The following is a 26454-nucleotide window of genomic DNA, read 5'->3' as shown; positions in this document are numbered from 1 at the left end:
ATCGTCCATAACGGACAAGTTTTTATTCTTTTTAGGTAAAAACCGATCGGCCTTTAACGACTATACGCCACTCTATAAGCTGCTCACAAAATTAATGGTTACATTACTGATTTAGCGAGTGATAGAATCGTCTTTCGCTACGGTGCATAATTTTATCGCAAAAGAGTTTTTCTAAGAAAATTATCGCGTTTTTAGGGTACGTTAGTCAAATGAAAAAAAAACAAATCCAGATGACAAAATGCTGTGTTGATTTTTGATTAAAAACTTGATTGATTTTGATTAATTTCCATTGATTTTTTTTGATTAAAAACTTACTGTGTTAAAAACTTCCATCGTTTCTTTAGATATTGTACTGTTTAGGACTGTGACTGGCCAAAGCTGGCTATAGGTCTTACACTAGGACCAGCTATCTATTAATTCTGATGGGACCCTATCCGCATTAACTATCGATATATTTAGCTAACAACCTGCCATTCTAGTTTGCAAGTAGCTATACATATATATATATGCGCAACATTACCATATGAATATAGGCTTAATATTATACGCATAGTAATAATAATATCTGATTTGGGATGTGTTCGAAGTTCACAGTTTGGTGGGGCCGATACTGAGGCTGCTGCTATCGACAAGGCTTGTGGATGGGGATCATCTTAAGTTTATGTTAGAAGAAAAAATAACTCCGCCGATTATTATCCAACACCAGGGTTGAAATATACCTTTAGCTAGTAGGAAGCGTTTGACAGTTGCTATAGCGGAAAAAAATGTCGTCGACTTATTGCCAATTTTAGATATTCTAACGCGCTTGAAAATACCTCGAGGATTTTTGCCGGTTTAATTGCATTACGCTTGTATTATATTATATTTGACACCGATTTTCAATATGTATCTTATTGCGGAACTCGAGTTAACAGACTCTGGTCAACAAGAATAACTTCGAATTGTATAGCCGAAATGGAATAATGTCGAATTGTTTCAAGCGATTATCGTTATCGTATGTCAACAAAGTTTCTGGTTAGCTTTTGAAAGTCTGATTCCAATTCGAACTCATTGCGTTTAAGCCTCTTTCAGACGGAGGTATCACGCTAGAGCTATTATAAGCGCTGTCATCACAACACAATTATAAAAGGATATTATTTCAGGAAGGTGATGGGTCGCTCAACAATTCTGCTTTCAAAAATCTATATTAAAACAAAAAAAAACTGAATATGTGTAACGAGTGCGTGGAATATTTCTTTCTGGTGACAAAGCAACAGTACATTAATTTTCATAGCATGCTTTTACGCGCGAATAACTGTTTAAATAATTATTAGCATTATTATTCTGAATAAATTAGCCTTCCTGCGGGGATATAATTTTATGCTGCATTGGAAACCCGTATGTTGTTACAGAGGGGGGCTAAATAAACAGAGTAGTCCAACAGATGTCGCGTTTTGTTATCAACAGTTGCAGCTTCACGTTTATAGCGACAGTAAACGTTTGTATCATAGCCAGATCGTGAAAGCAATGCCCAAAAGCATAGGACCTAAAATCGTCTATATTTTTGCAGTGCGCCTTCGAAAAGTCAAGCATATAGCTTACATCGAAGTTCAGAGATATGTTTTTTTAGCAGTACTTATTTATTACAGGTCTGTAGGAAAAGTTAGTGCCACCTTATTCACGCGTACGTATACAACCATACATTGGGCAAAATCTACTGTAATTCGCAAAGAAGTTCTGAGTATATATAATAATAGGTACAATGTCTGAATAGTACACATGCCCTTAAAAGTATATGTATATACGGAAGAAGTGATATTATTTTCGATTTGTATGTGTCCAGAAGAACAAGATCCGAAAGCCAAAACAAGTATTTGGGATCCATTGCAGGTTCCCAAAAATACCCAGACCGGTGTGGTCTATACAGATCCTGAATAACCTTTTCTATGGGATGTTCGCTTTCTTTGAAATATATTCCGTTCGATAATAAGGTTTTGATGTTGGAAACACTGATTTAGCCCACGCCCTGTGACGCCGTCATTTGACATGGCTAAAAAAATCGTTTCGGTTTCTTTGGATAGTCATTAACGATGTTCGCGAAAGCAATAATTGCGCCCGTTGAAGTACATACCTCTCCTACAGCAGAGCCAAAAGCTACGATACCATTTGTAGATGTATTGATCTAAACGCAAACTCATCTTTCTTCCAGATCATTGCGTACGTGTTTTAATTTAATAGTACCAACCTTTAAAACCTAAGCAGGTTCATCTAATTCCACCCGCCCCCTTTCGTTCCTCTATTATATTTTTGACTATAAACATATAACGCAAAAAAGATTGCTGCACTCTCTTCTTGGAAACGTAGCTGAACGGATCCCTTTATAAGAAGTTTGATAAATTAAATAGAACCAAATGTGGATTTCATTAATAACTTGGTAGTTCTTCGGTGAAGCGAAGGACCATCGCGAAGGGCCATCGTTTAGCTGTTCTATTCGACCTAAGTGAAATTTTTTATTTTTTTTTTTTACTACGTGCTACTAATGTCTTTAACATGGCCTGTGATCTTTGATCGTCCTTCATGTTCAACTGTAGACCGTGCGTTGCTATTGGAAGATTGGTCTAAATACAATGGTATATATGGAAATATATGGTACTCCCTTGGAGACTTTGCCCGCTTTCAAGTTCTTCATACACTCTCATAATGTTATCTGCAAATTTGGCTAAACCCACTTTTCTATAGTGTCCTGTCATTGATTCGCCTGAGGTAGCCATTATTTACTAAGTCGGCTTGTATCCTAGAAATTATGACTGATGATTTTTTTACCATCTTGGGATACGCGCACTAATGAAATGGAGTCCTAAGTCATAGCAACTCTTCAGTATTATAACTTACACCTTTCAGCTTAAGAATAATGTACCGTATCGAGTGCCTTGGATTTCATCATCCGTACTAAGTTACGTCAACTTTTCGACAGCAAAAAACTTCTTTAATGTATTCCAAGTGCTCATTCTAGTGTCATTTGTGCATGCACTTTCATCACTAACGATAATATGCCATTTTCATTTTAAATCGGCTAGCCGGTGTGCATCTTATTGTTTAAAATTGCCCATCGTCTTTGCCCAAATATCTGTAACATCACGAAGCTAGGATCGTTATTTTGCCCTTGGGCGATGACGGAATTTCACATTGTGGCTTTGTATAGAACATGTAAAAAATGTATGTGCTATCCGGTGATAACTTATATCAAGGTTCTAAAGCCAGTTCGCCTGCTACTTTAACATTTGGTGCTGGTGCTTCGTTTTTTAATGTTTTCAAGCCATCTCCGAAGAAATGTTTGACTTTTTAGTTATTTTAGATTGTTTTTCTGCCAATTGAAGGTAATATTTTGTATGTCTTTGTCGATCCTCAGCGCAGGAGTCCTTGGGAGGTCCTGCGCTCCTTTGAGCGCAGGACCTCCCAAGGACTCCTGGTGGTATTTTTTTTTCTAAACTGTAAAATGGGGCACATTTACATTTACAGACATTTAGACGGGTATGCAATATCAAATTATTGGATCTACACTTTAGATCCTTAAACTATTAAAGTGTAACACGATTGCAACATTAACCCATATGACACCTTCTGTCTCGCTGTACCTGGGCCATAAGCCTACGCCCTTCGTGCAAGTCTACGACTATAGTGAAACCATGATCTATGTTTTCGCGGAGACGAAAAAAGCTGTGCTTAGATTGGGGAACTTCAATCAGATGCTGCGTATAAGTCCTAGCGAGGTACAGCTCAAGTTCTTTAGCTTTCATTTTTAAGACGACCCGTAGAAAATCGTATGGGTTACAAAGGGAACAATACCTTCAACAGGTACAGACCCGTTTAACTGCCAATACAGAACGTTAATCGTACCAGTAGCAATAGTTCCATGACAGTTCGACGGCGTCTGCGGTTAACTCCTCGGCCTTCGTACATCGCTTCTACGAGATGTTTGCGACAAAGGTACGACAGCACATGCGATGCTACTATTTTTTGGCAGAAGAAGGAATTTCCCTATTGTATTCTTCAATAAGGTGTCACAAAGCGGGAGCTAGCACAAAATATCTGAAGCCTACGCAACAACAGACCGCCACTCTAGATAGAGTCTGTTACGAACATCTCAAATGCGTCGTCGTTCTGACACCGGGTTGGATGACACTATTTAATAAATGTTTACCCATTAGCATAATTCTTGCCCAGTGAGGTGATGCTATATCCTTAGTAATCCCAAAAAGAAGGAGCCACCCAAGCGACCGTCGTCATGATGAAAAAGCATTTGCTATAAACTGTTCTTCGGTTTGTTAACTATCAGACTACACAGTCAGCGTACATAATATTCCAACGGACCGACATGGGTTTCGACAGAAACGGCGTGCAGGATCCTGGCCTGGTAATGCCGCACAGTCCGTTATACGCGGCATTCAAGGCACCTCACGTCATCGTCCACAGACAGAATTATGCTCACGCCGATCGAACTGCGTGTCCCAATGAATGTGCTCTATCTTCTCGCTGCAATTCTACAGGAAATTAGAAGCGACATACTCGCGCTTTTCCCATGAACCAATGGCCTAGCTTAGGTAAACCATCTAAGCCCACTCTTATTTTCCGCCTGATGGGGGGACTCCCTAATTAAATAAGAGGGCTATAGAAATCAGTCAAAATCATCCTGAATGCAAACATCTTAGCGATATACGGGTCGAATGACTCTACGAGCGGCAGTCCCCAATTTTGAACTGACTGTAAACCTGACTAAAGCAGAGGCGATAGAGTTTAAAAGATAACGCAAGAAAGCGTCCACTTTCCACCACCTCGTACCTTTTTGTGCCAGGTCACTTGTTGCCTTTTTAAACCGATTTTCGTGTTTGGGGCCGTTCTTCTTTGCAAATAACAGAGGTTTCACTGTGCGCGCGTCCCCGAAAGATGCAGGAAGACACTGTTGGCCATATGGATGATTCAATGGATTCATTGGCTTGCCCTCGGCGGTCGCTCTGAGCCCGTTCGACTTCGAAGTAGTGTCGATCACATCGTAAGGGGTACACGTCATCTAGGAAGATCTTACAGTGAATAATTTCGAGTAATTAAATCGCGCCAAAGCCTTTTTTTCTCAAAAGAACACTGGGACTACATATAGTGAGCCGCAATTGGATCGCCATTGCTGTCTGAGGACACACGTCGTCTCTTCGGGCCCCTGGCAACGGAAGCCTTCATGCTGGACATTAGGAAGCAAGACTGAAAATTTGCGGAAATTGATGCGGGTCTTTTTGGTACGAATGCAATAGAAAGTAACGATTAAAAAAAAAGATAAAACAATGCATTGATACTCGCTTTGCCATAAATTCTGTAACATACCCCGCCTCTACGAACCTGGCAATATATGTGAAAGCTGGAGACGCGAGAGAAATTGTGATAGATATCATGTCTATCGTTAATTGCTGCTATCATTGTTAGGACATCTGGGAAATTTCTTGGCCTAGTTTTATAAACTCGTGTGACCTATATGAGGTGAAGTGTTTTCAATGGTTCTATATATTTTCTCTGACATTGGAATATTGTGTTGCCGGCCTGAATATTCATATATTCAAAAATTTCTTTATTACTACCAGCGAGGGTGAATCAATAAAGTTCGATTTATTGAAAAAGCAGAGAACAGTTATATAAAAACAATGTTTCCTGCCCACATACTCTCATATTACTGTATATATTTTTAAAACTTTAAGGCATTCGATTGTTACATAGCTATTTAGATGGGGCTGCTTGCACCAAGCTATTGTTCGTAGTCTGTGGCATTTGCTAAATACCAGCGCAGTATTCATGGTCGATGTATACAAATAATAACACAAGTCTTATTAATTAATAATACAAGTCTTATTATCGACCTAACCTAACCTAACCTTTCCCACTGCTCGTCTGCTTCTCTACTCCTCTGAAGTGTTATTAGATTCAAACCTGGCAATATCAAATATGAAACTGTTGCCAGCTAGGTTGTGCGCTACAATATAACACGTTACGTACACGTATCCAGTTAGCGTACGTACATAGGGGATTCGTCATGAATATCTGACTGAAATCGAGCGTACAAGTTGAACTCTAGATGGAACCTTGAACCGGCATACTAAACTGCCGATGTCTTTAGTTGTTGTTTGTTATGAATATTATTACATTAATTTCCCTATTTCTTCACGATTCGGGCAATTTATTATGATTGCTGGTATTATTATTATTATTATTATTGAGAAGAGAAGCCCTCTCTACAATTCTCTTTCTGCTCTAACCGCGTAATACGTATTGCTAGTATCCGACTATATCTTTATGATGTAGTGAATGTGTCAGGCAGAGCTAGAAGTTATGCTACCGCTCTGACTAGAAGACTGGAGTGTAGCATTCGGTAGTGAATTCTAGTAAACTAACTGGTCCAAGGATTGTCCTTCAAATATTTATTTTCCAAGTTAACGATAAGACTTGTATTGGAAATCATATCACTTGCCTGCAATAGTGATCGACTCCTGGATTCTAATCATTCGACGGGCCCGTTAACACATTTGGCCAGTGAGCCATTTCTGAGGCAAACAAAAAATGACCGACAAAAAATTATTAAAAACATGTTAGTTTTTTTTTTTTTAATAACTAAGCGTTACAAAGTGATTGCGCGCTTACTCAATACACATCAATAAAAACTATTAATACTTTTTTAATATGTACCGAAACATTGAAATAACGTATCTACCCCTTAGTATGTGGTAAATTTATAGTGAATAAAAAATCAATCTACAATGACTACAAATATGGGTTTCGAAAAAAAAAAACAGCTTTGCTGTAATAGAGTTTCCATTTGTATTGATATGAATGTTACCGTCACGCAAAATTCATTTAATTGAGGTCTCGTTTACTTCGTGTATTCCTTGATAAGCGCTCATATTGTGTGTTGTATAGGTGATATGAAAATCTCTAAATATCGATATCTCACACGTTAAGACCTGATAAATTCAGCATTTTTATGCAATAAACAAATATGGCCGGATACTCGAAGCACCTATTTTTTTTTTGTAATTATTTTTCATTAAAAAAAGCATATCGGATGCGACGGTTGTCTCCGACATACAAAGCCCATTACGTAAGCTTTTTATAAGAATCGCAGTAGGCCACAGACTGCGCCTGAATGAAAAAAAAACTTTACAGAGTTAGCGATATGGCATACTTTTGCGTAACACCTGACAGACTTTAAAATAATGATCGTTTGTTTTCATTTTTTTATGAGTTTACTTCAATTTTCTGTAACGGCCAGCCACTTGTTTTGAATACTTTTTGTAACAAAAACATGTGCTATTTAAACTTGTACCCGAAATCTTTTCGGAATAGAATATGTCAGTATTCTAGAACGGTCTAAATCAGAACTGAGGGCACAGTCTCGATTTGGCAAGAAACAGTCTTTTAAAAAGTGGTTTCGAAATACTTACAATGCTATTTTGGAATGCCGCAACTTGAACTTTTTTTGCAATGGGTTTAACTTTTTTTTTGATCTGACAAAACTGGCCCCCTATCTCGACAACAAGACGCTCTGCCTACTACCATGCAAGCGTGTTAAAACCATCGACAAACTTTCCTACAGGTCCCTCGGGCCTTCGTAAAAGCTGAAGCTCTTAGTTAACACCTCATCATATGAATTATTCGTTGATTCACATACAATATCACCGTAATGTTTATTGAGAACTACAAAAAAAAACTTCGCTATACTAGTCCAATGCAAAGGTCAAATTTAAAAAGAAAGTCAATAAGAGTTCAGCAGTATGACTCAAAAGACCTGCTTTCAAATATGAAGGCGGAAGGATGCACCCGTTCTCGTATATGCATATTCAGGGTTGTAACGTTTTCATTCGTATGTGGTGATGATCTTAATCAGACTAGTACGTTTAGGAAGCACTTCTAGCGAGCTGTTTTAGCTAAGCTTCTATAAAATTAATGAAATAAGGATCTGCACGTCGAGACAGATTGAGCCTAATTGAAAACAGGCCGGCAGAGTATGTCGTTCGTGCTACTAAAACCGCTGCCAGGACTTACCCATGTGTAAATCACTGGGCGCCTATTTACATTGCCTCTGCAGCAAATGTCAGCAATCCATTCATATTATCATTTATCTCTCTCTTTAAGGAGATTTCTCTTTGCGGAGGAACACGTTCTTGCGTGGAATAGCGTTTCATCCTATCATCGTCCTATTCGAACCAAATAACTTCTTTGCCATATGTGCACTTCCCACATTATAATGATTCCTGCATACAGCCTCCAAAATGGTGCTCTAATAATAAGATGAGTCTCGTCTAGTGCACCTGTGTCGTTACGAGCAATATTGCGGTGTCCTTGTATGACGTGCTCTTTGTATTACAAATGTACTTCCACAAGGACCCGACACGCACAAGAACAGCTTACCTATAGCGTCCATTATAGTGAAATAATCATGAATATAGATGGTATCATTTACGTGCCAACCATGTATAAATTTTCGCATGCAAAACACAAACATCTTCTACTTTTAATCCATCTACAGACAAGAAATTAGTATTCGATACATCTCTGACACTCGATATGAGATTTCGATTGCCTATTGACTTCTGTTTAACTTGGGATACACCAATAAACATACCAATCTTTAACAGCTTTTAAGTTTTTTTTCTTTTTTAATATAAGAACCGTAATTGCTTTAACTCTGCGTTGATGGCCGTCTCTAGCGAGGCGTGTGATCACCCTCACATAAATAAACACACGTTGACCATTTCAAACGATTGGACAGTTCGGCCAGAGTCGCGTCCTTAAAGCAGTTCTCATCCACTCATCAGCAATCTTCCTATCCGCGTCGCAGCTCTTCAGTTGTTTCATCCTCCTGTTCTATAAAAACCTATCATAACCGTAACCGTTATGTCTGATGTCAATGCAAATACCGCTATAACTGCCGTCACGTCGGGTGTCGAGCTGACCACCTACTGCTGCTGCCGCTGTTGTTACTAGTCCAGTGAGTAACTGTCGCGTCAGAGGGGGTTCTTTCACGCAGCCTAATCTACTCTATTCCACGCTAACCTACTTGTTCTGCTGGTGGACACGTCGCGTTTTCTCTAGAATTGTGCAACTGTTATTCTCTACGTCGATATGGACGTGGACGTAGGTGCGTGTGTGTATGTGAAGACATGTGTATCACTACTTGCGGTCGAGTTGGCCACCGCGAAAGCAAGTTTACTACTGCCACCGCTACGGCCACTGCTGTGCCGCTAAATATCATAGCAACGAAGTCCCTCTCCTCTAACCACGGAGTCCTTCTCTGCAAAGGTGTTCACGGGCGCGTGGATAGGACGACACTGGCGGCGTCCAGCGTCACCTTAATGCTTGCTCACAATCGATATCTGTTGCTGTTGATGCTACTGCCATCTATGTACTTCGATCACAACGCTAACTGCATTACGGTCCACTGTCTCGTCCGAAATCCGCAGGCTAACATTTCATATTCCCTTAGTCCATTCTTCTGCTGTTACTGTACCTTCTACTCGAATTGTGGGAAAACGTTGCTCCTCGGTGCGCGGAAGTGAGAGAGTGAACCGAATCAGTAATGTCGATGACGACGACGCCGCTGTTGCTCCTTTGTCTTTGCCCGATGGAGGAGGCCATAGCATAGATAGGATCCGAGGCGCCGATCCACCGAATGGCAGTTACCGTGGCTGGTGACGACGACAAGCAGTAGGGCGCAAGAAGAGTCCTAGCAGCATTAATACCGCTACTGTGACCAGCAAGTAGACTGGATTTGAACAACGTAATAATTATACGTTTAGTCCATTTCGTCTATTATTAGGATTTCTACGAGTATCATCTAATCCAGGCCATCCCGTCAACAGCATCCAACTCATATTAATAAACCCGCTCAGCATCGTTCTTTTATACTATGGATAAGTGCAGCTGTGTGTCTATGTTACTCAGTAGAATACACGAACGTAGTAAGTTTTTGTCGACTGCCTTAGTTCCGCTATCACATATGACAGGAAACGTAACTGGATGTAATATGAGGCTCTGAAGAATGGCGTTCGAAGTTCGTTGAAAGTACAGCAGTTCGGTAGAGATAGCTGCCGGAAGAGGCAATTGCTCTTTGCAGAATATCTAATTAGCGTATGTACCACCTTTCTATTATGTGCAAGTTACTTGTAGAGTATTAAGCTATTATGTACAAACGTCAAACATGTAAGCTTTATAGAAACTGCGTTTGCCTTCTTCGGTGGACACATCTGCTTCTGTAAGCTTAAGACCTATAAGGGAAATCTAGGGTGATCAAGATAATTACTAGCAGAGCCATCAATTCCGTAACTATATAGTTGGTACTAAAGAAATTTTTTTGAAAAAACGATTTGTTAAAAAAACATTGTATAAAATATAATCTTGATTCAGTTTACGTGACTAAATAATATCTGCTGTAGAACGAAGTATACGAGGTCCTTTTACATATGTATGTTTTCCGTTTTATTCTCGTGGTCGATAATGGCCATTCATACTAACATGCCGTTAGAACAAATCCTGAACGAAACCCCTCGTTACATACTGCTGCAGATCTGGAATATAGCAATATTCACAAATGTATAAAAGAAATTTTTCTGTATTGTTTCCGATGTGGCGGATTGTGCACGGTGCCCGTTAACGCTCCTCTTGGGGATCTGGGCAGATTCAGCCCTTACTAACCATTCCATAAATGAATGTTATTTGAATGAAAATTTATGTATTCTAGTTAAAGAAAAATCTCTAGAGATTTCAGAGGTATCAAACGACACAGTTGAAAATGATAGTAAATCAAAAAGTGATAAGTTTACCTTCGGGAACATTTTGTAAGGATGAATGTACCGTTTCTGCTCACGTACGGGTACACTAGTTCATTTAATGTATTTGTATCCTTTTAGACGGAAACTAAGATTCGAGTCATCAAAAACACCTATACGGCCGAATTAGCTGTTTTAGAATTAACGTTTAGCTACGTTTGAATCTGGCAACGGTCAGCTATAGAAAGTTCAAAGCTCTAGTAATATTACCTGTCATTGGTATTAATACATAATCTAGCTTTATTTTATTAATATCTCTTTAGTAATAAGGTAAATTTGTGTTATTGAAGAGAGGAGGTAGTACTCTACTTTTGTAGACAAACTCCATCGTAGTACATTTTCCCTCCGGAGTTTGGCGTAAAGATAGATTGTGATATATCATTACATTTATCGAAACGTTTATATATCAAGCGTTTGCTTTCCGTCAAATATTCAGTCAGGGCATGGAACTATAATGCATTTACATATGTAAATTCAGAGGTGCGCTTGAGTTCAGCTCCGATCTGCCCATTTACACCGCCATTCTTGTGTCCTTACTCAATTATTTCTAGGACAATTGCGATATTATAACTAAGGTGACTCCGAAAAACTACCGTTTCATCTCGAGCTTGGATCAAAGCAGCGATCAGGACGAACAAGTTACCAACCGTGGCCAATTCTGCTTCAGCTCTCAGCGAAACGTCGACGGAGAGTTTAGAGGTAAACGGACTTCTCATCGAAGTGATGCCAGGAACAACTGCTATACAACAGAATGGAGTAGCAGCAGCTCGAGCTTCGTGACTTCACCGGCGTCAGATTTCGTTAAAGGATCATCTGATCTAGATCGTGAAACCAATCCTGCAACAGCAATTGCCACTGTTGCCCTAGTCAGCCTGAACAGAGTTCAGAGCGAAGAACAAGATAAAGGACACGCGGTGGAAGCGGTTTCTGAAATAGAATCCGTGTCTGAGAAAGCCAAAGCCGAACAGATTAAGCCCTTGCAGGAGGACCAAGGGTACGAAGTGCAACTGCCACACAGTGGCGCGGATATTATTCCCCATAAGCAAACCGGTGAGTATGGAAAAAAACGGCTGGTACCATTAATGTTATGCCAGTAGTTAGCTCTATGATGAAGCTTTCTGTGGACCTTAATAAAGCTGAAAAAATAATAGGCTAAATATTTAATATGCGCTATGGGGTCGTCGAATGTCCGTGCGCGCAGCACGTTCCCGTTCAACACAATGAATTTCCATTAAGCTTCGGTGTTAATTAAAAGCCGATCTCTTTTGCACTTTTTCGCGTTTTTGTACGCCTTTTTTTAGTGGTGTTTACTATATCGAAGTATTACCCACGTAGGAGACATTACGAGGCTGATGCACTTTAAGGATAACAGTAATGTATTTTTGTAAATATCCTTTGTCTCATTAAGATAAAAAGACGAATCCATGCGCCTGAAGTTAGGCTAGTGATAGTGATTAGGAAAACTGTGCGAAGACCTTACAACTATAATTACCTTTCGAATGAATAATACTGATGAATATTTGCAAGTCTTCTCCTGGCGCGAATTTTATTTTTTATTTATAAAAGCATTTGTTTAGACCAAAAAGTGCACAATATATATATATGAATATTCCTTCTTTATTTTTTAGAAATAATGTACTACAACGTAAAAAAAGCGATTAATTTAATTATTTATTAGTCTGTACGAAAGCGGACATTTATTGACAGTAAAAAGGTGCTATAGTGGTTCCTAAATGTTGCCATATTCAGTGATCTCGGTCGATTGTTCGACTTGTCCCTGAGCAACACAAGTTCAACTTCATCTATTAAGTTACAATACTTTAGTAACTTTTGATACTTAGATTCTTTTTCACTGGCAACATATGAAAAAATCCAACGACACAGAGTAAGCTTTTAGTCATCGTAACAGTCACAATCGGTGGTATATTTCCCTTTATAATTCACTCATTTAATAATAATAATAATATCCTATTTTTGCGACTTTCCATTGATGACTGTGTTTGTCTGTCTGGAACAATGTCATGCGCACATCAAGGGTCTTATGTTGTTAACGATATACATACATTCCCTATAGGGGTATATTAGGCAAGACCTGAAGGTCATAACCCTCATCAACATACCTATATATACTTCATTGAGTGAAAGAAGCTGAACTAAGAAAAAGTTCGTATCAACGCATTTCTGGTTCTTTGTTGGTGAGTAGCAGGCGGGGTCACGCGTCTAGGTAGAACTTCGGAAATTTTCGAAGTTAATATTTTTCGCTTAGTTGTTTACCACACGAGATATATACGGAAAGCAAACGATGTATAGGCGATGCATAGCGGCAATTCGGCGTGATGTCAGTTAAAAGGTTAAAATGACAGACTCTGCATACGAGACGCTTGTTTATGGGTGAAGTTCTGGAAATTGTTTGCCAAAAATTTCTCCTATTTTCAATAATAGAATCTTCCTGGATTAGCTCAATGTTTTGTGAATGATCCGTCGTACGTAACAATCAATTGAATGCTGTTCACTATTCATTCATTCGTTCGCTTTTAAGTTTTGTTGGTAAAGTTTCATCGAACACATCGTTATGAGGGCTGGCAGTATAATAAATTCACATTAAGTTCAAACCATAAACAGGCTACCTGGCAATAATAATATTGTTTACTATTCTATGTATCTCTATACGCAAGCTCTATGTATCGTTTGTGTCAAACTATACGGTAAGCAAAAGTGCTAATTAGTATATAAAAATAAATCTTCATAATCCACCCGTTGTTCAAGCAGCACCAACTAGTTGTCCTCTGATCACTTTGTATCGACTACAGAACGGACGCTGTTCGCTAGTAACCGGCCATGGCCTAAATGCTATGTCTTGCCTAACGCGTCTTGATGAGTAGAGGGACCCTACAAGCCAATGACCCATTCGAATATATATGTCGATGTAACTTACGATGGACATCACTTCCGTATCCAGCGAGTATTGGTCAAACGGGGCGGATAACCATTTAGAAGGTCCTTTCGAGGTACCATTTCTATTCGCTAAATTCTCGCCCTGCAGGATGTCGACCGTGGCGGAGCAAAAATGCTAAATTTTACACGCAGTATCGTATTTGTTAGATAACATACCTGATAGATCACGATCAGCGGCTAGGCAGTGAAGCGAATATTATTTGAAATCGAGTATCGGTTGCCACACGCATACAACCCAATGGATATTTACTGCTATTATGACTGCACAACTGTCGCATTAACAATACAAACAACCTTATTTGTTCTGCAGGGTCTTGACCGTTTTATCTTCACCCGAAAACGAATCTAAGGTAACGTTGTTTATTTACATCTTGTGGATCTATATGGCGTTGCTGAGACCTGGAGCAGCGGACCCTGGTTCCTTCAGTTAGAGACTCAGTTGTCTAAACTATTGCGTGGGCAAAAACAACCATAATGCCCGTTCGTATTCGTTACCTCATTAAGGACTGTCCATTATTCCCACAAGCATTAATTATACTGCAATATTATAGTAGTTGAAACTTCTAGGTTTCCTAGGAGCGAAAAGTTCAGTCAGACTGTGAAGAAGGACAAGACTGTTTGTTGTCGTACGGAGCATTTAGCAGAATGTAACAATACAGGTGCGATTGTCTCTCTAATATGAGATCGAGGTAGAATTGTTTCTACGCTTTTTACAATTTCTATGTATGTTCAACCGATCGATCAAAATTGACTTATACTTTTACCATAGTGTTACAATTGTTTCGTGTTCAGAGTAGAGCTAGTTTTGGCATCACAGATCACGATGTCAATGGCAATGTTTATCTGAGCGCAGAGATCCGGACAGAGACCTGAATGTGCTAGCTTACCTACTCTTTGTTTTTTTTTTTTTCTTATTTACTCTTACGAAACTGAGTTTGTCGCAAGCTGAACTTATCCAGTTGGCACGTAAAACGCGTCACCTAGACCCAGCAAACATTCGAACGTGAGTTCGCTTCAGTGTGTAGTGTCCCGGTCCATTTTTTTTTTCTCCGAATAATGTCTGCCCGACTATTCCCTAAAACTTAGATTCTGACCATCGTTTTGGGAGTTGATCAATCTATTTGATACTCAATAGGATTTCAACGCCTCGCATGGCTACTTCTAAAACTGGTGATCCGACAGAGCACTTGTTGCGCCCCCTAATTTTTGCTGGGATAGCTCGTTCTGTTTTCAATCGCTACTGTTATAAAGTACCTTGTGCATGTAAATACGGAACACAGACAAGAGCCGAGCTAAGAGCTCTGTCCTGCAAAGACTGGCAGAGGTCCCATTGTTGAATAGCTAACATCAGGGAATCGCTGAAATATCTGAATTGTCGTTAGTCGTATGAGCTACCCTTTCTATAATTCCTCTGTGGCTTAGAAAAATTCCAACAATAGGAGTAACTTCAAGCTCTATCTACATTCTAGTTATAGTAATGTACAATTAGTTGTCAAGTATCCATTGTTGTGTCTATAATTTATATACTTTCATATTCTTTTTACAAATGTATGCTATATAAGCAGGTAGTAAATGAGGTACTTACTAAGACTACCGTACACAGATTGACTCAGATATCGAGTTCGGATCGACTGGAGCTATAGCTAAAATGGATTTGGTAAAATTTTTCATAAATTTCTATCCATAATTTGGTACAAATTGAGTTGTATAAGTATCGGAAGTTACCGTGCGTGAGCCGCACTAGATATTGAGGCGTTCCTCATCTAATCCGGTAGCGACGATAAGCATACATTTTCACGAGTTCATAACTAATCATCTGTTTCTCCTGTTTGTGTTCCAGAGCACACAATATTAACTACAGAGTCTGTACGCGTTCTGGCACCAGCCGAGAAAGCAAACATTGGCGACCTCAATGACTTTGACGCTATAGAGGTCACTATTCCTAAAAGGGAACGCGAGATGTTCGAACAATTCGCGCAACATACTATTGAAGATGCGCTGCGAGAAGCCATCGAGCAGGTCGACGAAGAGAAAATTAGTAAGTCTGTGTTGGCACCTATTTTGGGGTTTGCTATCGCACTAGTGATGATTGATCTGTAAAAGTGCATCGGGTCGTTAATGGGTCGTAACCCACCTAGCAGCAGCGGTGGATCCACTGTACGATCACGTCGTATTGAGACGATTGTAAGAAATTTACAAAGCCCGTAGCAGATTTATAGTCTTTCTCGTTCGCTTAAAGCTAATATTTAAATATTGCCATTTCTTCAAACAGGTATTAGCAAGTACGTATCTATTATGTAAGTGACAAATGGCACGGCTTTACAACAGCTTCATAAACAAGCTTGCTATTTCGATTTTGCATGTAATATCTATAGAATTAATTTTGTCATTAAAGCGTTATCGCCTAGCAGCAAAGAATAAACGTATACTAATAAAATAACACATTTAAAAAATACGGTACTACATATGCTAAGAAGATGTGTTTTTTTTTTCAGAAATAATGTATAAATGTAATAATACATTTTTTGCTATTAAATGTAGCTACTACCCCGATATCCAGTATGCTTATATTTTAACCAATACAGAAAAACAAATACATTTTCAATAATATTCGACGTTATTCATGGCCTAAGTGTCCATAATAGTCTCAGGGATAAAAAAAAAAAGAGTTACTTTATATAGATGCGTTGTGATGGTATTGTTATGTCTCCAATACATTGCCGTGAATGATTTAATTAGCGGTGTCCAAAGGCCGACATCTAGAATGAAGTTCCGTTGCGTGCCAACATCTGTCAAGCCGCCGACAACCATATCCGCCACCTGCGCCCAGTTATACTAAATAATAATAACTGTAAATAATGTACAGCCTTACATATGCCTCCGCCCTCTACGAAGTGATAATTTGCTTCTATGGCAAACTTGTAAGAACTTCGTTCAAGGATTGTTTTCTTGTAGAAGGCTTTCATTTCTACCCAAGTAATGCCTAAACATACTTAAATAGTAGGACACTGATGATGAAACATGTATATAGTAGACGAACGTGTAAAGGAAAATAAAGGCGTTTCATATTATTTGTCTGGCTTTGGTTAATTAGACACTAGAGCTCATACCCTATACAGTGTGTGCCCATACTAGCTATTAGATAGTACCCAAAGTTGAGCACATAAAACAATCGGCTGAAAACTAGATAATCAAATTATTCTACTTTTGAGAGTGCAAGCAGTATTATCAATTCTTGAATATTCTTCAAGGGAAATTACATTTTGGGGGGGGGGGGGGGGGTGCTATAATCGAAAAGTTTGGCAGGCGGATCTAATTTGAAAGCTTTTCTACGTTCGACTCGAACCATAACGAGTGAGCTTGAAGATGAATCAAGAACAATCTTTTACTGGGCTTCGTGGAGTGCCGCTTTAATCGCAGTTATTAAGGCACTTCATTACTTACTTTGTTACTAGTAATTTTCTCGCGTAAATCAATCGTAGCCTGGCCAGTTGATGTGGGGCAACAGTATAACCCATTTTCTTCTTACATCGGAGCGGTTACCTAAACCTTCATCACCTTGGAAGCTTCATTAGTTTGAGTGGTCAAGCCGCCACGTAATGTTCAATGTATTATATAATGTGAAAGCAATTTCAATACCTTTTTAAGTATGGCTCATAGAACCTACTTCATCGTCGTGCTAAGAAGAAATCCCGTCCTTCTTTAACCCAGTAGGAGCGATATCTAAAGGGTGTTTGAAATAAATTGGAACAGGATAGATATCGTTAGTCTTCAAGCTCTATTCTAATAACAACATATCGTTGAGTAACATTTTTGCGGGTGCAGACAGAGACTCTTTCAATGCAAATGCCCTGCACTTTTGTTTTCCCCTCAATTCGCCTACCAAGTAGTTCGCAGGAACTCGTGGGTGTAATCCGACTGCATCGAATTTCCAGTATGATTAAAAATATCTCATAAAACACACCTACTAATAAACGACCGACCTTCTGACCCGATACGAGCCCGTAATGAAGGCCATCATGAATTGCCTGATCAGACCAAGCAGTTCAAAGGTTTCGAAATTGCGGAATCGATTCCAGTTAGACCCGTTGGCGGTAGTGACTTTAACATAGTCTTATATATAATATAGTTTTGCTGCTGTATAAATTATTGTTTGTAAACTCACAGTTGACAAATTCTAACGTCGCAGCGGTAATACGCCTACGTCATGTATCGTTTAGGCCAAATCAATTAGCTGTACGTATTCAGAAATGATTTTGTATTACACGGCCTACTGCACATTGTTAATGTATATTGTACTGTTTTCAATATCTCCAAAGAGGAGCGTTCGAATCAACCAGGATGTTCGGGCATAGCCTCAATAGAACTGTGTACGGAAGAGGTTACACGTCAGATCATGGGGGACGTCAAAGCAGATTCTGGGCGGCGCCGACCTCCGCCAATCGTCATCGAAGATTCGATCAATGCCAATCCTATCAATGCGACTCCTACTGCTCAGAAGGAGTTCATCCGGCGATACGCTGAACTAATGGCCACCGTGAGTATTTAGATTCTTGCTCCCGTTGATAACAATAACTATTTGTCAGCCGTTTTCGAGCCTGTACTATGTTAACAATTTGCACTTTTCAGTCCACCTTTCTGATACCTGTTTAAAAGAGTATTCGGGATATCTCGAACGAAAGCCTAATATATGGGCCTAACCGTGCGAAGTAACCGTGCGAATTGTAAGGAAGTATGTATATATATACATACATAGTTGCATTTTATATGCATGTATATAAAGGCACATGATAATGTTTGCGGTTCCAGGAGATTATTCGAACCGTCCTACAGCCATCTAAAATAGGCGTAACACCATCAAAACGAGCAAAATCCGATACCCAAATCGGAACGGAGAAGGAGACAAGCGGTGGCCAGTTGGCCATAATGTGTGACGCACTTCGACAGGGAGTCAAGGACGGTGGTGATTTTTTAGGTAAACATATTCGATGAACTGTTATTATATCTATATGAAATAACGATACTGCCTTTTCGATTCGTTGTCAAGGAGGAGTCACACAGTGCCTACAGGAAAAGTTTGTTTCTAGATTTACAGGATTATTTATTATTAAACTTCATGACACCTTGCTGCAATAGTTGCAGTATGTTACACGTTATGCCAGTTCGCTTTACTCATCTGCCATATCATCCGTAATTTAATTAAACCACCTTCTACACGAAGTCAGTCTGATAATTGTAGATGATCTATTCGACGTTCGAAGGATTTGTGTCCCACCAGTCCTATACGCCTGTCATAATGATTTACCAACATGCCCGCATCAGTTTTCTACAATATTTTCGGATATCATTAACACAACTAGTAGCTCCTCTGTGTCTGCTGGAAAGAGTCAGCCGCCTAAAGCAATGCTCGACGGCATAACTACCGGACGTAAAACTCTGAGCAATTTTACGCCCTGTTATGTCAAGCTAATATTTCAATTCTCTATTTTAGGAGAAGGTGCCGCGTCTCCAAGCCGTGGGGAGGCGTCTCCGACGGCACTGCTAGGAACAACCACGGCGGTCGCCATATCCATACTGACCAGTTCCAATCACCCCCCATGTGCTGCATCAGCAGTACAACAGTATCGACTACGGTTATCACCACAGCCGGCAGCGCAATTAATAAACAATCAACGAGAGAATATAAACAACAGCAACAATTTTCCAGCGATGGAGCCCGAGCAGAAACAGGACCGGGAGAAAATCCACCCGGAATTCTGGGATCTAGCAAACTGCAAGAAAGTGGTAGACCATCCTCCGTACCTTCAAGCTCCCCCTGGTCCCCAATGCAAATCCTCTGGCGAATCCGATCGCTATCGATTGAACTCTCCAGATACAGTTTTGAGGGCCAATCAATGCGCCGACAACAACAGCAATCAAGCCATTCTCCTGCACAAAAGCAACAACCTGAACAACAATAGTGGACATGATAATGTGAATTGTACCCAGCAGCTCAACATCAACAACAACAACGATGATGATGATGATGACGATATTTGTACCAGCTTTAAGATTGAAGCGCGTCATGTTAAGGATGTTCTACTTGTGCTTGAAAACGATAATACTGCCCGGAACCGAGTCGGGGCGGTAACTTACGATACGCACAGCAAAGGCCCATCTGATTCGACTACCATCGAACGGAAGTACGTAGATGGTACAGATGTCACAAGTACCCGAACAGGACACGAGGGCGACTTCACATTAAAGGAAACCCCCTGCTTGATGACTGAGCGGGGACACGGTGGAAAACGTCGTGGTTATCACTGCACGCAGCAATAGGCAGAAGACAGAGCGCAAAACATACTGTTTATTTCAATATATTCCAGAGTAAGATTGCATACGACCCCATTGCAACTATCTCTAGGTGGACTTCTGATATCTGCTCTCCTTAAGTGCGGTTTCTACGGGCTTTCAATGTCCCTTAAAAACTGTATTAAATAGGAACACCTGTAATTTTTGTGGCAGATTTGTGCTTTGAACACATCAAATGAACAATAGCCATAACTTCGAACTGCCATAAAGAATGATCCCTTTGTAAACTAAATAGTATACCTGGTATAAATCCAAACAGATGCATATATAATTTTACTGGCCTATACCCTATAAATTCATGCAATGTGTATGAAGATAATTTTCGTGGACAAAGTGCTAAGAAGACTCGGACCGCTCATGTACTTATGGAGATATCTTCTTCCACAATGTATCACAAAACACCCATTTCCTTAGCAACGGTAGTAGTTCAAGGCTGGGTAGTACTACATATGCGCCTTCGGTCTATTAGTCGCTCTGCAGCGATAAGTGAGTGTTAGCTAGACGTGACAGCTCTCAGCTACTTCAGAGCGATTGTAGAGCTGAAGTTGAAAAAAGTTACATGGATAATAACTGAGTGTGATAAAATGAATGATGATGATGTTGAGTGATGACTGAAACGTATGTATAACGTGCAATGGCTATCCTGATTGAGTTCTAATGTGGGCCGAATGGTAGGATCAAAGGAAAAGAGAACGAACTAACGCAAAAGGGAAGAAAAGCAAAACGCAAAAAACGTGACGATAGCAATTCAGACTGCATGCAGATCAAATCGTCACTTACGTTTGCAGCACAAGGATCAGCGAGGAACCTCGACGTGAATTCGCACGCGAGATGCGTGCCCGCCAATATACTACCAAGCTAATGTTTGAGCTTTCGGTCGTAGCCGTCCAGGGGCGTGCATAAGGAACGATATTCAGAAAGATGCTTGCGGGGTGAACGTGCACGCGAGATTGGAATTGTCGCAATACTAAATAATAAACATTTTATGGTGCATTTCAGTTTGATAGGGCGTGTCGCAAGGACAATTTTTTTCTTCTCTTTTTTTTCGCTTGCTGTACGATTATAACAAACTTAAATACGTTCAACTTTGGTGTGACCTATCGTAGAATTGACGCTGGTAGCTGTGACAACCCTGAGCGGACTTCATTGCTTCGTGAATCGTCGATTACTTCGTACGGCAGTGGCGGAACCAACGGCAACGGGGCGAATTCAAGCTCACTGCCCTCAGACTCGGGGGTTCAGTCCGAGGTTGACGACGATGAGCACGTCGTGTTCGCCGTAGCGCCTACTACGGTGACTCTGGCTGCTCGGGCAGCTAGCGGAGAGATGGTTACGCGTAATGGGGTGAAGGTAAGATGAACCCATTGGATCTGGATTTCGCTATGAACTATTTATCAAAAAGGCAACAACATTTATCGGTACGGCAAATTTTTAGTAAAGTATTTAGAAATAGGAATGTCTTCAAAAATTTGAGTGCTTATTTCTTTCGAAAATGTTAAAAAACGATGAAAGTATGCCCTGAGAAAGTCAAGATTGCCGAAGCCTAATTGCCGTAGTTTTTTTTTGTATCTATTTTCTTTTTTCCTTTATGTTTGTTATTTTCAATCTTGAAGATAGCGGTTGACTAGCTTCCTAACGATCTCTACCAACACTATGTAAGTAGTAAGTACTGCCCATCTAACATTTATCATCCTTAAGTATGGTGCGAACCTTCTTTCTGTGAGCAATGAAGTTTTCCGAGATCATATAAATCTTGGGAATTCATCATTAGTCTTGTAACACTTCAACTTGGAGTAACTTAGTTTTTAACTTACACATGAACGTCAATGAATGTAGTATTTAGCGATTCTCTAATAACGTCGCATAAATAAGCGTTGGCATTAAATATGTATTTGATTGTAAGCAATGGAATCAAAAGCCTTATGCAAGCTAATCAATAAGTTAGGCAATACATTAAAGTTACACGGGTCATCACAAGTTAATTCATTCAGATATGCTTTCGCCTGCAGAATACGCATCGCCGTGTGGGATTGAAGCCTTTCATTGCCTCGAATCAAATTCGTAACACGTTTAACGCTGAAGAGGCCAGTCAATCCGTTATGACGGTCTAGGGGAGGAGTCATCTCACAGGGGCAATAGAGAAGAAAAGCAGTGGTTCATTGTACTACGGTTGCCATTCAGTTTGAATCCAGCCACATCAGTATCCAGCCATGCATTAGAACAAAAAGTGCTACAAAGATAGTTGAAAGTGGAAATGGAAGGTCTCCGAAGAAAATGGGTTAAGTTTATCCTTAAATTTGCTGATACCTAGTAACTAGTCACACTAACGTCAACTGCATAGATTTCAACCGGTGTTAAAGTGAGTATTATCTGCGCTAATAAAACTTTTTTTTTTCTATTTCGAATAATTGCTAAGACAGCTCGGTCAGGTATGGTTTAACGTTTGAAGTCCTTTGAGCGTAGCCTCATGTATATCGGAAACAGTGCGGACCAATTAAAGCTGTGATGCTAGACACGCATTCGTGTAACATATCGCATATATAACGCGGTCTCACTATAAAGAGAAACAAAGTTGAACGAACAAAGACTCGGTTAGAAAACAGGCAGGGAACGATGTTAAGGGGCAATTGTGTCTCTTGTTCCGCCGGTTAGCCGTTCGCCACCAATGCCTCTTTCACGATCTTAGCAAGGGCAACTTTGTCTGTCCACTAGAGACGAAAAACTGCAATGGAAAATTTCGCTGTCAGCTAAGATTTCATCATGACCATTTAACAAGGAAGGCTTTTCACTGGCGAAAATGGGACACAATGGTTTCCTAAAGGTATATTCTGTATTGTTATATGCCTAATTTCATAACTGCCACAGCTTTTTTGTTCTAGAGTTTGATATATAACTGTCTTACTACCCTCACTCCTTTATTATCAGATATTTTTCATATATGCACATGCGTACGTATAAATGCGGCTTGATGACGCACGCGTTCGTACCTTTGTGACTCCGTAAAGATCAACTGAACCTCTACATGACCCTTAGTCAGCTTCGGTCTAACTTCCCGTCAGATTAGGCCGTATTTGTCTTCGCACCTAGGTTTAAGCAGGTATTCGCCTGAAGTATCGACGATGTGCGTTACTCGAGTTGACAAGGACGACTTCTAAAATAGAAAATGCATTGATTGACTACCGGCTACCTGGCGTATGTACGACGCGTTGCGATGATCAATTACTAAAGAAGTTCGAGCAATTTACTTTCGTCGTAGATACGAAGGAAAAGAGTGTAGAAAAAGGTGACTATGTGTACGAATTTCATAAGATCAGCGTATCCTTGAATTGAAACATTTTCAGAGCTATTGTCACGCACCAGTGGCCGCTGGACACTAGAATCAAAAGGTTTTACTTCCAGCTGCGGCTATAACTACCCGCTAGAAAAGCGTTTCGGATGTTAGCCATTGTGCGAGCACATATTTTCGTTTTCTGTTTACCGAATCAGTTGGCAATATTAAAGTTTTCACCAGTTGATATTGTTAGCTTATGCATTACGTTGTTTGTCGTAAGATGACAGCGCCACTTCCCTTGACCCCTTGCACATGCGATTTAGATGCTGTCGTTGATTCGATGGGCGCGCACTCGGGGTCAACGAAGGTGGATTGTTAAAGTTCCCTCCCGCTGCCGAAGGCCTCCCGCTGCTTCAGCTAGCCCTAGATCTTTCCATAGCGGCCCTTAATTAACTACTGCCATTAACGCTCCTAAACTAGCTCGTCGCTGTTGAACCTCGAATGGTCATGGAAATAATCAATTCGTCAACTGCGCTACCGTGAGCCCATCAAAAGGCGCACGTATAACAAAGAAATTGTTGCAGATAATGATGTTTTGATTATTATTAACCTGTCAGACGTCTTTAGTAGAGATCAACAATAATACTAGCGAGATCAGAAACTGAAACTAGATCTGTCAAAAGTGCATATAGGCTCATGGTGAAGTTTCCTGTCCTCGGCCATGTATCGGAAACTTACAAGACCTCATATCATTTTCGAATTTTGTTTGTATCTAATGATAAATTGGTTGTTCTACCAATGCTCCCCCGCTCGACTTCTGGCCTATAAGTCTCCTTTGAGCACAGCTAGGGAAGCTGTGAGGTCCGCATGTTCGGTCCCGTACCCATGCAACCTCCAACGATGATTCCCTTCAACATTTTTAGTATTATTTCATAATTCCTCATTGTAAAAATGGGGAAAGATTCCTATAAATATGCCCAAACATTCATTTAGCTAGAACTGATTGATGACACCGACCTCGCTACTCCCTGAACGATCACCAATGCAAATAGTTTTATTCTTATTTTCTGAAACAGGCCGAGACACAGAATTTGTAATCGATTAATAGAAATGAACTCTCTCCAACTGCATTGTAGCCTTATACAGCAGCAATATACATATATATATGTATATGAAGAGCGCCTTATCGTGGTAAACCGGACCATGGACGTCGCATACGCCGAGCCCACTTCGTAACTCAATGTAGGCCGTGAAGCTACATATGGTCGTCTATAATAGTAGTGATTGGCCGTGTCTAGGTGATTACTATGCTAAGTACATCAAGATTCCAGGCATCTACGGACACCTTCAACAGTCCTTAGTGCTGGCGAACCGGTATGCCCTTGGACTAAATATCCCGCTAAGTTTACGCAACACGGCTGTTTCAAGCAAGACACATGAGGTTAAGCTGTTACATGAGAATGCGTTGAAGGAGATACAGGAACATTTGTCTCAAGTTTAAAAGCAAATGTTTAGTCTTTGTATGTACGCGAAAAATAATGCACGTTCTTTTGACACGCATCTTTGAAGCTTATGGCCGCGAATATTGCTACGTGGACTCGTAGGCAACATATTTTCTTAGGACACGTACAGAGAAGCACGCAAGAAAAGACGAAACACCTGTCTAGAAGATGACTGTTAGCTAAGTGACATTTATAACCTGCGTTGGCATGGGAGATCCGACAGAAGACTGTGTAAAGGGCCATCGTCCTCAGAAGTTATGATGTACGAAACTCACAAGAAACAAGTTTTACATGACTCTATATGACCATACTCGGCTGAATTTATTGAACATTTCTTATAGTTGTTAACGTTACGATCATGATTACACTGTGCTAGGTGCAACTATACAGGCGGAGCCATAGGCTGTCGAGTACTAGTTACTCAATAGAGCCACAGTTTGTTTGTGTACATGCCAAAAAGTAAAAAGTAGCCCGTAGATTCTACGCATTTAACAATAATACGTGTAATTTCGACGACGCTTATGAAATGAGACGTTTTTATCCCGCAACCAATGTCAGCGGTTAAGAATTTTGCTTGAATGCTCAACGCCTCGTTGTGTGAGTCTCAGGCAGTCTTTGACTCTTAGGCCCATTACGTCTGTTAGTGCAAGCGTCACTTCCCTTCTTTTACAAACGAACAAACGCATGCCACCACTTCGAAATACCGACGTAATTAAGATAGCTTGGGTCCGCCCATATACCTCATACACAAACTTATTATGCATCACCACATGTAAAGATCATTGAAATTGGCACCCGATGAAACTCGCGCCCATTTTGTCAAATTGGTAGTGACAGACTGGCAGTTGGATGGATGTCTATCATGGTTCTCCTTCGACGTTACTCTTGTTTCGCCCCGGTGCAAATATTCTCCAGCTCAAATCCGTATAGTAAGTGCTTTTGCCAGGCAGAAGATTCCATGTCTTCAGCTGCTCGGGAAATTTATAGTCGTCTAGGGCTAGTCATACATCTCGGGAATTCCTTCCATGCACCTATATGCGTTTTCTGGATATAGATGTCGAACCACGTAAGGAATATTTTTTCCAAGCACCGTTCCGTCGACAGATCGTTTCCGGTCTCTGAGCGTTCCTAATAATAGAGCGAATAAACACCCTGCAACTACTCACCATAACTTTGTGTAGTCGCAAATTAGATGGCTCCCATGGAAAGATTTTTTTTCAAGGCTAAATATTAAAATTTAGGTCATATCGTTATTTTAAAGGAGTCATATAACAATTAGCCCAAATAGCCCATGTCCTTTATTTACACACCTGCAGCCTTCCTATCAGCAGCTTTTCTTGGTTCACTATTGTTTATTGACTCGCTTGTGGCGGTCAGACTTATAGTTTGAGACGCAGTATGAACAGCGTAGAATAGAAAGTGAAGATCAAGATCCTCTGTGGTGACCAGTAAGAGCCTTCATTTGTACATCGACGTCCAGTTCTTCTATTATAATTCTAAGTTACTTATCCAGAAATATATTTATTTTTGTAAT

General features: G+C 40.1%; 1 protein-coding gene across 2 annotated transcripts in view; it reads left to right on the top strand.

The window, feature by feature from the left end:
• Nucleotides 1-26454, top strand: part of LOC111273876 (uncharacterized) — a 78262-nt gene that overhangs the window by 44398 nt on the left and 7410 nt on the right. For both annotated transcript variants that reach the window (XM_086973655.1, XM_086973654.1), the window contains 6 exons: nt 11393-11891; nt 15637-15834; nt 18116-18333; nt 18606-18771; nt 19288-19978; nt 21254-21497. In XM_086973655.1, the coding sequence (XP_086829781.1) occupies nt 15756-15834; nt 18116-18333; nt 18606-18771; nt 19288-19978; nt 21254-21497 (1398 nt within the window). In that variant the 5' untranslated portion in view covers nt 11393-11891; nt 15637-15755. The remainder of the gene's footprint in view (nt 1-11392; nt 11892-15636; nt 15835-18115; nt 18334-18605; nt 18772-19287; nt 19979-21253; nt 21498-26454) is intronic.

This window comes from Varroa jacobsoni, unplaced genomic scaffold, assembly GCF_002532875.2.
Source record: "Varroa jacobsoni isolate VJ856 unplaced genomic scaffold, vjacob_1.0 scaffold_233, whole genome shotgun sequence".
NCBI classification, from domain to species: domain Eukaryota; kingdom Metazoa; phylum Arthropoda; class Arachnida; order Mesostigmata; family Varroidae; genus Varroa; species Varroa jacobsoni.
Note: the sequence above shows the minus strand (reverse complement) of the source record. Positions and strands in the feature narration are given on the sequence as shown.